At 45.9% G+C, this 13,808-nt stretch overlaps 1 protein-coding gene across 1 annotated transcript in view; it reads right to left on the bottom strand.

Annotated features, from left to right (window-relative positions):
- Window positions 1-1,018: 1,018 nt before the first annotated feature.
- The window catches only part of SCIMP (SLP adaptor and CSK interacting membrane protein), a 28,409-nt gene continuing 15,619 nt past the window's right edge, over window positions 1,019-13,808 (bottom strand). Inside the window, 2 exon segments of the mRNA XM_022596131.3 lie at window positions 1,019-1,320; window positions 12,636-12,824. Of these exon segments, the coding sequence (XP_022451839.2) occupies window positions 1,019-1,320; window positions 12,636-12,824 (491 nt within the window).

Genomic DNA, 13,808 nt, shown 5'->3' on the forward strand with positions numbered 1-13,808 from the left:
AGGACTCTGCGCTTTCACTGCGGTGGCGGGGTTCAATCCCTGGTTAGGGAACTAAGATCCCCAGAAGCTGCAGGGAGCGGCCAAAAAAAAAAAAAAAAAAAAAAGTGTCTACAGTCTACTCTGGCCCAGGGGCCATACTTTTACAACCTCTGACTTACACAAATTCCTCCCACTGTTTCAGGCTCACCTTAGTTAGTACCTTCTAACTATTTCAATCCTTTTAATTCATATTCATGTGCATGCATTAGTTGATGCTACACAAGATGGAGTCCCTGCCTAGGGGCCTGGAAGACTTAGATAAACAGACACACACGGAACCAGGTAGTAAGGGTTTGTGAAGTAGACGCCAAACAAGCTAAAAAAAGATGAAAAGCTTAAAGAGGGAGGGAGGGAGGTGGCAATCCTGGAAGGCTTCCCAAAGAAAATGACTTTAGAAGCTACCCCTAAAAGAATATGCAGACGTTTACAAAGAAGAGACCAGCCCAAATCCCTCCCTCCTCCGAACTCCCAACAGTACGAACATTTTAGATGAGGTATTACAACATGTCTGAACCATACAGTTCATTCCTGTGGTTCAGTCTAGTCTTCCCAAAGGGTCTGTCAGTTACTCCTGGAGCGTTCTACGCGCGTGACACGGCATTGTGCAAGTAACAGGGTCAATTCATGCCCGGGGTTTGATTCTGGGCCTGGGGGAGATGCGGTTTGCAGTACTCACAGGAGGGAACTGGAACAGACTGGAAAAGGGAGACGCGACGCGGGGCGGTGGGGGTAGGGGTGTGTGGTGTGTATGGAGATGGGCGGGGTACGCCGAGAACCAGGAGAGGGCCAAGGGCATAGAAGGCCTGGCCACGCGCACCCGGCACCTAAGTCCCGGAGGCCGCAGCCTCTCCCCGTTCGGAGAAATGAGGGGTCAGCGCCCACCTCCGAAGACCTGCTCTCCACCCCGCTTCCCCAGGGCACCCAGGCGCTGGGGCCCCCAGTTCTGCGATCGCAGCGGGGTCTCACCTCCAGGCCACCCCTAGCCTCCCGCTCGACCGTGGCCCCCTGCACGGCCGCCAGCGCTCAGCCCCAGCTCCTCCCTCGGGCACGGCGCCACCACCCTGGACATCGTGCCCGCAGCGGCCGGCCACTTCCGGCGTGCTCCCCCAGGCGGCCGTCCCCCGCCGAGACGCCGGACCCGGCTGTGCCCGCCAATCCGCGGGCGCGCTCCCAAGCCTCCTCCCACCCGCTCAAGGGTCTTCCCTGCGCAGGTTCGGCGTCGTTCTCTCGGTCTCACGCGAGCAGAGTCCTGAGGGTCCAGCGCCGCGCAGGTTGGTGCACCTGCAGGCGCCAAGTAACGTGTGCGAGGCCACCACCGAGACGCAAGTCCTCCGGGGGGTCCTAGACTCGCCCACGGCTGGCTTCTGGCCAGTCGGTCTGGGTGGGGGACCCTGTCAGATAACCACGCTTTTGTTCTAATTTTTAATTTTGTTTTTTCCCTGCGTGCTTTTGTGGTCTCATTCATTGATGACTTCTGTTTGCAGTGCCCTCTCAAAGGCTTGGTAGTACAGAGATAAACAAGGATAGCGAAATGTTTAAAAGGGCAAGTTCTGAAGTGAGAACATCAAGACACTCAGAAAGTCAGACAGAATCGCTGACCCACCATTTATGGACTATGTGACTTTGGGCAAATTACCTAACCTCTCTGAGTCCAATTTAATGGATTATCCTACTTTTCCTCACTGATTTTTGTTTATTTTAATTTTATCTATTTTTGGCTGCACTGTGTCTTTGTTGCTGGCTGTGGGCTTTCTCTAGTTGCTAGGAGCGGGAGCTACTCTCCCTTGCGGTGCACGGGCTTCTCATTGAGGTAGCTTTGGCTTCTCATTGCGGTGGCTTCTCTTGTTGCAGAGCACGGGCTGTAGGCACACAGGCTCAGTAGTTGTGGCTCGCAGGCTCTAGAGCGCAGGCTCAGTAGTTGTGGCACAAGGGCTTAGTTGCTCCGCGGCATGTGGGATCTTCCCGGGCCAGGGCTCGAACCTGTGTCCCCTAAGTTGGCAGGTGGATTCTTAACCACCGTGCCACCAGGAGGTCCCTCCTCACTGATTTTTAAATGCTGTTTTTATCATTAACTAAATTCACACATGTACTTGGTTATGTATTTGAGGTACTTTCTGTCTGCTTATCTGTTTCTCTCTCTCTGCTTTGATAATAAACTGTTATAATTATTGTGAGCTTTTAAATATGTTTTAAAATCTGGTAGGAGTAGCCCTCTCTTCATTTACTCTTCTTTTTTCAGAAAAAAATTGTAACCCTGAATGTTTTCTTGTATTTCTTATATTACTTTTAAAAGAACAAAATAGTGTTTTTGTTTTTTTGTTTTGTTTTAAGAACCAAAATCTGCTTAAGCCAGAAGAATGAAAATGGAGGAGAGAGGGAAGAACAGTAGCTACATTTTTGTTGCGAAATGTAAAGTCGTTGAGGGTGGTTTGCTTTGGCTTTTTAGTCATTTTTTAAAAAGAACAAAAAACTGTCTGATCTCATCTGGGTTTAACATGCTGCGCCTGTCAGCAGTGTGAATTCATTATGTAATTCATTTGCTCTACAAATACGTATGGCGTGCTCGCTCTCTGCCAGACGCTGGTGATGCAATGAATGTTGAGCAAACCCATGGCTGTATCATGGAACTTAAGGTCATGAAGAGGAGATATTTAAACAATTCCATGAATAAATATAAAATGTTAACTGTAGTGAGTGCTATTCTGGAGAGTACAAAGTGCTGTAAGTGTTTATAAAAGAAGATTTGACGTACACAGGAAGGTCTGTGAAAGCTTCCTGGAATCAGGTTCTCCCTGAAGAGTTAGGCAGATGAAGGACAAGAAAGTAACAGAAACCCACCTCTACTTAAACATATGTGACAGGAAAGTCCAGGGTGTTGGCTTCCACAAAGGCCAGAATTCAAGGATTTAAGGACTGTCATCAGGACTCTTTTCTCCCTCTCCATTTCTTTCTGGTTTTTTTTTTTGCAGTACGCAGGCCTCTCACTGCTGTGGCCTCTCCCGTTGCGGAGCACAGGCTCCGGACACGCAGGCTCAGCGGCCACGGCCCACGGGCCTAGACGCTCCGCGGCATGTGGGATCTTCCCAGACCAGGGCACGAACCCGTGTCCCCTGCATCGGCAGGCGGACTCTCAACCACTGCGCCACCAGGGAAGCCCTCTCCATTTCTTGATTTCACTTTTCTCTCTGTTAACTTCATAGATTTTCCCCCCCACATGGAGATAGGTTTCAGTGCCCAGGGTTGCAGAAGGGCATCTATAGAAATTACAGAAAAAGGACTCTGATAGGTTCTGCTTGGATCACATGTCCAACACTGGATCAATCACTGTATCCAGTAGATAAGGTACTTTGATGGATCAGCTTGGATTACACGTTGGGATAGGGAAAGGGAGCCATGTTACTGCTAGACCCATCGGGGGATGGAAAGAAAATCAGTTTTTTGGTTTCTTTTTGTTTTTACCAGAAAAATGAGACAGTTCTTAAGACAGGCAAAGTAGCAGATGTCTACTATGGGAGACTGCAGGGGAGAGCATTACAGGCAGCAGGAACTATCTATGTAAGGCTCTGTGGCAGTGTCTGAGAAGCTGGAGGCCAGTGAGTGGATGGTGAGAATGAGATGAGCTTGGAAAGATTACGCCACAGAGTGCCTGGAAAGCCACATGTAGGCTTCTTGGCTTTATCCTAAGGGTAACAGAGACCTATTAGGGGTTCAACAGGGCAGGGTACCTGGGTGTGAGATGGGGGAGCCACCATCCCACTGCACCTGCATGAAAGACCTGGAGCGGGAACTACCCAGCCCAGCCTAACCCCTTATGAATTCCTGACCATAGAAACTGCGAGAGAGAATGAGAGGTTGTTGTTGTTTTAAGCCAGAATTTGGGCGCGATTTGTTAAGCAGCAATAGATAACCAGAATGTGAAGCACCTGTCACTATCATGTAATTTTCTTTGTATCAATTTTCTTTGCCATATTCTCATTCGTCAGTGGTGTTGCTTGTGATTCAAGTCATTTCCCGCATCACTCTTATGTACTTTGTGCAATGCTTCTTCTTTTGTTTGTTTTGTTTTGGTTTTGGTTTTGGTTTTGCGGTACGCGGGCCTCTCACTGTTGTGGCCTCTCCCGTTGCGGCGCACAGGCTCCGGACGCGCATGCTCAGCGGCCATGGTTCACGGGCCCAGCCGCTCCGCGGCATGTGGGATCCTCCAGGACCAGGGCACGAACCCGTGTCCCCCGCATCGGCAGGCGGACTCTCAACCACTGCGCCACCAGGGAAGCCCAATGCTTCTTCTTTTGTTGGAAGATTTGTAATTTTACTTTGTAATAAATTTTCATTGTACAGTATTTTAATTTTATTATACAATGTTTACATCACCTGAGGGACAAGATGTTAACTAGATAGGTGGGAACAGACATGGATATTAAGTCAGGAGGGATGTTTGCAAGGGGACTAACTGGAAGTTGGGTGAATATTTTCCTGTTTTGACGAATTTTCCCTACCCAGATTCATAACTGTGGATATTTAGATAGTGAGTATTTGAAAAATTAGGACTCCCTGGTTATCATCTTTGGGGCAGGGCTGTTTTGTTGGTGATGAAGGGTAAGGACCCCTGAATCCCTATATTGGAATGATTTTTGGTTGCCTTTGAAATCTTCGTAATTCACCATGACTTCTTTGACATAGTTACTAACGTTCAAGAATCATAGAGATGGAAGACACTCTGGAGATTATAGCCTTCTATCTCTTTTTTTGAGCATAATCAACCTTCCTTCCTCCCTTTCATCTTCTCTCCTTCCCTCCCCACCTTCCTTCCACAATATTTATTGAGATCCCTTATGTGCTAGCCATTGAGGATACAAAAGTGAACAAAAATGGGTATTGTAAAAAGGCCATGGGACTTCCTTGGTGGGACGGTGGTTAAGAATCTGCCTGCCAATGCAGGGCACACGGGTTCGAGCCCTGGTCTGGGAAGATCCCACATGCCACGGAACAACTAAGCCCATGCACCACAACTACTGAGTCTGCACTCTAGAGCCCATGAGCCACAACTACTGAAGCCCGGACGCCTAGAGCCCGTGCTTTGCAACAAGAGAAGCCACCGCAATGAGAAGCCTGCGCACAAGGAAGAGTAGCCCCCGCTCGCCGTAACTAGAGAAAGCCCCTGCACAGTGACGAAGACCCAACGCAGCCAAAAATAAATAAATAAATTTATTTAAAAAAGAAAAAAGGCCATGGATGTTTGTGTTTTCTTTATCATGAGCAAACGTTTATTGGGCCGTTACTATGGACTGCTGGTTTTTTTTCTGCCTGCAGTTTAAAAGAATCTCTCACTATGTAAATCAGAGACCAAGTAAAAGCAAGAAAAGAGGAGAGAAAGGAAGATATCTTTAAGTGAAGACAATAATCTATTAATTTGTTTTAACCATTGATTTTGCTGTTTGGTCTGAGAAATGTTAACAAATTTAAGTTATCTTAAGAAATTCCTCCAATGTACATGCAAATTACAGGGGTAACAAAGAGATCTACATTAATTGTCTCATTTCTAAAAAGATATTTAAGTAAATAATTCAATTTTCTGTCTGAATTACAGAATACCTCCAAACAAAATCTGGGCAAAATATTCAGTTATTTTTTTCTTAACAGCAAAGGCCATTTTGCCCATAACGTGGACTTCTTAATATACCAGTAGGTGGCAGTAGTTTGCAGCCCGTGGTTATTAACAGATTAAAACACCTTAAATACACTTTTATTTTTAGACAATAGAAAGCCTCCTAGTCTCCTACAAGAATCATATGGCTTTTGGCTATTCCTACCCTGTGAACTAAAAGTCTACATCGGTGAAAAATGTCCACGAAATACAGTACAGTTAAATTTTAAAGCAAGTACCGCGGTTAGGACTGAGTGCTTTCACTGAGGAGGGCACAGATAATATTTGCACTTTCTCCCTCTGTATCTCTGTCACTTCCTTCACTCCTTACACAAATACTTACTGAGCACCCACCATGTGGGTCACTGGAAATACGGGGGTGAGTAAAGCAGCAATAGTGCAGCCCCCATGGACCTTGTAGTCCCCTGCAGATGGACAGATATGTAAGTTCCACTTTCATATTACAACAAACAATACTAGAAAGGACATTTTTACACATGTTCTTGAGTTTCTCTTGGGCAGTGGTTCTCAAAGTGTGCTCTGAGCCATGAGAGCGAAACTATCTTTTTTTTTTTTTTTAAATTTATTTTTGCCTGTGTTGGGTCTTCGTTGCTGCATATGGGCTTTCTCTAGTTGCGGTGAGCGGGGGCTACTCTTCGTTGCAGTGCGTGGGCTTCCCACTGCAGTGGCTTCTCTTGCTGCGAAGCACGGGCTCTAGGTGTACGGGCTTCAGTAGTTGCAGCTCGCAGGCTCTAGAGCACAGGCTCAGTAGTTGTGGCGCACGGGCTTAGTTGCTCCGCGGCATGTGGGATCTTCCTGGGCCAGGGCTCAAACCCGTGTTCCCGGCATTGGCAGGTGGATTCTTAACCACTGCACCACCAGGGAAGCCCAAGAGAGCGAAACTATCTTTATAAATAATATTAAGATGTTATTTGCCCTCACTCATGCTTGCTGTCTCATGAATGTACCATGGAGCCTTCCAGAGGATACATGATGTTGATTTGCAACACACTGACTAAAGAATCAGATATGAGAATCTGGATATTTTTTATTAAACCAGACATTAAAGAGATTCATAAAAAACATAACACAATGCCACTCTTCTCACTAATTTTTTTTTTGGTTTGGGAAAATGTAATTATTTTAATTAAATTTTATTTACATTAATATGAAAGAATTGTTATTTTAAATGAATTCATAAGTATCTGAAGTCTTTCTCGCTTTTACTTTCCAATAAGGTAAATATCAATAGGTATCTTCTGCATAAATGGAATCTCTTTGGTGTCCTCAGTCATTTTATTTATTTATTTATTTTGCGCGGGCCTTTCACTGTTGTGGCCTCTCCTGTTGCGGAGCACAGGTTCCGGACACACAGGCCCAGCGGCCATGGCTCACGGGCCCAGCCGCTCCGCGGCATGTGGGATCTTCCCGGACCGGGGCACGAACCCGTGTCCCCTGCATTGGCAGGCGGACTGTCAACCACTGCGCCACCAGGGAAGCCCCCTCAGTCATTTTTAAGACTATGAGGAGACCTGGTACCAAAAAGTTCAAAAGCCACCGTTCTAGGGTGTGTATTTTGAAGTAGGGTTGCTGGGTCATATAGGATGTCCACAATTTCAATTTTGCTAGATGTTGCCAAATTGCTCTCCAAAGTGGCTAAAGCTGACCTTTTTAAAAAATCTGTATACAGTTGTTGTTTTTGTTTTCAGGCAAATATGAAACTGTAAAGAATTATAGAATTGTTATTGAGCTAGGCTAATGATACAATAGAGATTTGATATATGAAATATTGAATATTTTTTCTAAACAACAGTGAGAGATTCAGGGTAATTTTATGTTTAGTGTACTTAGAGGAAGAAGCTTTTCTTGGCCACTGAGAATAGTGTTGTAGAGTGCCAACATTAAAAGTATCGAAAATTTATTTTTGTTTGGCACTTCATGGGAGGTAGATGTGTACAAGTTATGCAAATAAACCTTTTTTTTTTTTTTACCATCAGGGGAATTTCAATTTTCTTAAATACTACCTTCTGCAGATTTAGTTAAAACCTAAGCCATATTCCACTGACACTCAACTTGTAAAAAAAATGCTGAGGCATCTAATATTAGAAAAGTAATAATTCAAAAGCTGTTAGCTCATGGGTCATTTTGTGAGAGTTTATTTTAAGCAATTCAGGGTGCTTTTTTGATGTAGAATATTCAAATTGTACAAGCATAGTTGATCTACTACTTTAACTGCCTTAAATTTTGGCAATGAGATGTGGGTAAATATACAAACTGACTTTTACAGTTGAAGGACCAAGATGCAACAATATTAATTGGCTGTTTCTTACAATGGTTTTGCAGGTACTGATTTGTACACTCCACTCTAGTAAAATGCACTGTGACCACAGTCAGCTGCTACCTACCTGTCTGTTTATGGTGGAAGGTTTTCAGCAACCAAGAGTTAACCTAGGTGGGATTTCATTCTGCCACACAGCCATGACAGAGCATACAGAGAAGGTGGATGGGCTAGGTTAGAAACTGAAGCACAACTCAGGAGACATGTCTGAGCAGTAATAATACTGTTGATGCAATGCACATCACAAGAGCAAATGGAAATTGGTTTTTTGTCTGTTGTTAGGAGATTATCCAGCTACTAGTGCGGCTACCTGAGGGTACTGTGTCTTCAGCTGAGAAGAAGATCTGCTGTATCTATTTGTGTCAATAGCCAGACTCACAGCAGGTCATGGTCTCTAGAGTTGTTGATCCAGGTGTGAATATGTTTGAAGGTGTAATTCTATGTGGCGTGTCCTTTCGAGGGGAAGATAAACTAAATCTGCTGGTTTTAGACTTTTGGATTACTGATTTTATTTGAATGACTGCAAGCAGTAAAGAACTTAGAAATCATCTAATTCAGCTGTTTTTCGGATAGAAGAAAATGAGACCTAGGGAGGGTTGCACATTCATTTGAAAGATGTCTTTTTAACACTCACTCTGTTGAGGGCAGACACTGACCTGATCATGAATAAGTAGAGTGAATGTATAATTTACCATCCAAGCCAGGACACTTTTTTTTTTTTTTTTTTGCGGTACACGGGCCTCTCACTGTTGTGGCCTCTCCTGTTGTGGAGCATAGGCTCTGGATGCGCAGGCTCAGCGGCCATGGCTCACGGGCCCAGCCGCTCCACAGCATATGGGATCTTCCCGGACCAGGGCACGAACCCGTGTCCCCTGCATCGGCAGGCGGACTCCCAACCACTGCGCCACCAGGGAAGCCCCAACCAGGACACTTTTGAGAGTGAAATGGGGTGCTATTAATAATTATGGCAAGGCATTAAACAAAAGCCAAAACTCCTGGGCAGGGTCTTCCCTGGTGGCACAGTGGTTAAGAATCCGCCTGCCAATGCAGCCCTGGTTCGGGAAGATCCCACATGCCACGGAGCAACTAAGCCCGTGTGCTGCAACTACCGAGCCTATGCTCTACAGCCTGCGAGCCACAACTACTGAGCCCGTGTGCCACAACTACTGAAGCCCGCGTGCCTAGAGCCCATGCTCCGAAACAAGAGAAGCCACCACAATTAGAAGCCTGCGCACTGGGATGAAGAGTAGCTCCTGCTCGCCGCAACTAGAGAAAGCCCATGCACAGCAACAAAGACCCAACATGGCCAAAAATAAAAATAAATAAATTTATTAAAAAAAAAAAAACGGGTTCAATCCCTAGTCAGGGAACTAGATCCCACATGCATGACACAACTAAGAACATGCCACAACTAAGGAGCCGGCGAGCCACAAATAAGGAGCCCTGGAGCCGCAACTAAGGAGCCTGTGTGATGCAACTAAGACCTGGTGCAACCAAATAAATAACTAAATAAATATTAAAAAAGAAAGATCCTGTGAAATCCTGATATATCTAATTATATCATCCAAACTGGAAACAACTTTGTTGGCAGAAAACATGGTTTTATTACAGGTGCCCTGTAAAAAATCTCAACCAAGTTACACACACCCAGAGAAAAATAATTTGTTTTTGTCAAACTGGTAGGTTTTCCATTAATGATAAACATTCAATAAGTATTTATTAAGTGCCTACTATGTACCAGGGTTTGAGATGGACACTGGGAATATAGCAGTGAGCCAGATAGCTTCCACCCCAAAGAACCCCCAGATTAGGAAGGAGGATGGAAAAGTAACTAGGCAATTATAATGCAGAGCTAGAAGTGTTTCTTTAGGGCCAAGTACAGGGGGAGCAGTGGGATCCCAGAGGAGTTCATTCATTCATTCAATTGATCATCATTCAGCATATTTATTGAGCATCTACAATGTTCCTGGGCACTGTGCTAGGAACAGAGAAACAGTGGGGAAAAGAGAGACACAGCCCCTGTCCTCATGTTGCTTTCAGTCTGGTGGAGAGAAAAGACAGGTAAACAGGTAGCTATAGCTAATGCTATGAGAGGGGAGCCTCTAAGAGGGCACTAAACCCAATTTCGGGGTGGTGAGGTAAGGCTCTAAGCAGAGATGGGAAGGATCATAAGGTGGGGAAGAATGTTCCAGACCAAAGGGACAGTACTGTGCATAGTCGCAGGGGCAAGAGAGGCCACGGACAAAGTCATTTTAAGTGGATGGAGCAAAAAGCTGGTGGAGTGCAGTTGCAAGGTGGTGGGAAAGGACAGCATTGGCAGGAAATAAACAGTGACCAGAGCCTGACAAATCTTGTAACCCAAGAGTTAAGGAGTTTGGGCTTTTTCTGATGATAATGTGTAAAGAAGAGATTTAAGCAGGGGAATGAAGTGGTCAGATGTTCACTTAAGAAAGTCACTGGCTGCCATGTAGAAAGGGGATTGGAGGGTGAGACGCCAGGGGCAGGAGACCAATTGGGAGGCTGTTGAAGTTCCATTGGCAAATGCTGGCAATGACCTAGGAACATCCAAGGAGAACATGGACTGATCAGAGAGCTACTTGAGAGGCACAATCAACAGAAAGTGGGGAACACTGGAGAGAAGGACTCCAGACATATGCTAGTTTCTGACTTCAACAATGAAGAAGATAGCAGAGCACCAGAAGTTTGGAAGTGGGGATAGGTAATCAGTTCTTTTCAACGTATGTTGACTGTGCGGGGCCTATGGGAGAGGCATCTGGAGATGTCCTGGGGGCGACTTGGTCTGGAACTGAGGAGAGAGCGCAGCTGGAGCCTGCGACTAGAAGTCTTCATAATAGAGGGGAAACTGAGCCCCTGGGTGTCAGTGAGGTCACTCATGAATGTGTGGAGCGAGATGAGGGTGGGGACAGGGACAGGACCCTGAGAAAGACTGGCATTGAAGAGAGGCTTCAGAGGAGGCAGGCTCACAAATAAGGCGGAGACAGGCCAGTCAGGCAGGAGGAGAACCAGGTGATGGCGGTGGCCAGAAACCAAGAAGGAATTAACATGTATCTGGTATTTACTTTTAACTTTTGGCATAGATGTGGATGGTTTACAGACAATTTACAAGGGGAAAGCATACATGTGAAACCCTTCTATCCTTTAGCCTTTTTTTTTTTTTTTTTCCGTAATTTAAGAAACGAGTCCTCTCTTTGGCTCACGGAATACCAGAGTTCCCTAAGGCCATAGTTAGAGAACCACTGGCCTCAAAGGAGGTATTATAAGACGCTGGAAGTTTCCTTGGAGTCTAGAAAGAGAGAACTGGGGAGGAAGGACACGTCCCCACTGCTCCTGCAGTGGTTGAGGGCGGAAGCTTAAATATGGCAGGAACATACTTTCCATCTCTTGAGGAGGAGCTCAGCCCAAGGGTCACCTTTTCACCATTCATGGTGCTCTCCCTGCAAGCCTGTTAGCTGGATTTCCCAGGGGTCGCTTAGAAGTCAGCATCTTGTGAGTTTGGTTAGAAAGAAGTGTCAAGTCCTCGGGCTCTAGCAGATCAACCTGAAGGGACCGGTGATGTTCAGGGCCTCCAAAGCTGACATGGGCCTTGGCGACCCCTTAGGACACTTGCTTAACAGGACAACAGCCCAGCTCCCCGGGCATGTCATTAGCTGCATATTGTATCAGAGTTTCTGCCTCCCGGCCACTTGGGGACAGGGGTCTGGCAGGGAGGGGCTTGACGCTGTTTGCCTTGAACTCTACACAAGGGAGGAAACAGTAATGAAAACATCGGAGGAGGGTATTTAGCCCCCTGAACTCTCATCTTGAATCTGCCACGTAATCACCCCTTTCTTTCCTGTTCCCCATGATTTTTCCTGGGGAAACCTACTTTCCCTGTAGCTCCCCCAATATACAAAATGAACACCTCTATGGGTAACTTCTGTCCTGTGGTCTGGAAGGTGACTTCTGTTCTTTGTTGATTGTTATGGTGCAGCTGGCAAGCAGTGGAAAAACCCTGGCTGGGAACTTGGGTCTCTGTGGTCAGTTTGGCTGACATCATAGAGAGGCCCTGGGGTTTGGGATTGTGTAGGTGGGGAGGGTCCACAAGAACAAAAACATTCCCCCACCCTTGAAGGACACACAAGGTGTGACGGGTGGCTTGCGCACAAGAGCGCTTAGCTGTAACTACCACCCGTAGCCGCTCAGTGTGGGAGATGGGGCGTGGGGGGGCAAGACATGTGCTTGGTGAGGGCTGTGCTGGGGATAGGAGCCTGGGAGGCTCTGTACAATCAAACGCCAAGTTTTAAGATCACTTAGAACCACACAAACAGGGGAAGAGTGCCGGGAACTGAGTGTCTCCTCACGGGTGGGGACGGCGGAACCCAGTGGTCCCCCGCCTGGAACCTCACTCAGCAGAAGCTCAAGGACTGACTCCTCAGAGCTGAGCATGGGCGTTTTTCCTCTGGCTGCGATTATCTGATCACTGATGCTTCTTCATCTACGATTCAGGAAGTGCTTATCTTACAGAGCTCGTACCATTACCACTGGCTTTCGGACCCGGATACCTACTGAAGTTCGACCATTCTTGACGGTTTAAAATAAGCTGTGTGAACGAACCCTCTTCTGCTTGTCAAAAAGAAGAAGCGGTTGTTTCAAGATGATGGTTTTCCATATGTGCAGGGTTATCAACGTCATCATAGTCATCGTCAGGCTCAATATAGCTTGGGACGGCCACTGTCTTCTTATTTCTAACTTTAGGTACTGAGGAGTATGCAGCTGGTGGCCGACTTGGGGTTTCCTGTGGGGCTAGAATACACAAAAAGGTATTAAATGCAAAGCTATTGTGTGTTTATATATTTTTGACCAAGTGGCTCTGCATGATTTTCATGGGTTTTGGTGATCCTCCCACTTCTTGGTGGACCAGATCCCCATTTTACAGAGAAAACTAAAGCCCAGACATGACACAGTCTCAGGCTCACCCAAGTGAGTAAGTGGCAAATAGTGGTCAGACATCTTGACTCCCGTGTCTCTTTGCCTGACTGCACTGCAGTAGGAACCATGAAACAAGTTTAGACAAGAAGCTGACCAGAGCTAGTAGCCAAATGAGTAGTGTTGTGTTTATAGATCTAATTCTCATAAGGAAGTGATACAAACCGTATTTCCTTTTGAGCACATCCCTCACAGTGACTTACACTGCTTTCCATAACTATCTATAATTGCTCATGTCCACAATCCCTCTGCTAAGAAGGAGGTGGGAAGTGGTGTTTTCAAAAGGTGGAATTAGTGGAGGATGGGTACATAGCAAATGGACTAAAGTGGTAGGAAAAAGATAGTGAAACAGCTCAGCTCCACCTTTGGTGGGGCCTGGAACTGCCTCACCGCAATCTCATCTTTTCCTAAGAGAACCTGAAAAACAAGCACCATTTCATTTCACACAAAGTTCTGCAGTTAGATCCAAGTTCATCTTCAGGGTCCAGAAGTCACTAGCTGTGTGGCCATGAGTAGGTCGCTTAACTTCTCTGTGCCTCAGTGTCCTCTTCTGTCAGAGGGACATAATAATGTACCTGCCTCATAGAGGTGTTGAGAGGATTAAATGAGATAGTACCTATAAAGTGCCTAGCATGGGACCTGACACACAGTGCCTGATCAATAAATGTTAGCTAATATTATTATTTATCCATTCAGTTAAAACATTTTCATCCATTATCTACTAAGCTCCAGGCACTGTTCTTAGTGGTGGGTAAACAGTGGTGAACAAGACAAGGAAGGCACCTATTTCCTAGAGTTTAT

This window comes from Delphinapterus leucas, chromosome 19 (assembly GCF_059928025.1).
Source record: "Delphinapterus leucas isolate spDelLeu-1000000601 "Yukka" chromosome 19, BTC_Dleu_Yukka2, whole genome shotgun sequence".
Classification (NCBI taxonomy): Eukaryota; Metazoa; Chordata; class Mammalia; order Artiodactyla; family Monodontidae; genus Delphinapterus; species Delphinapterus leucas.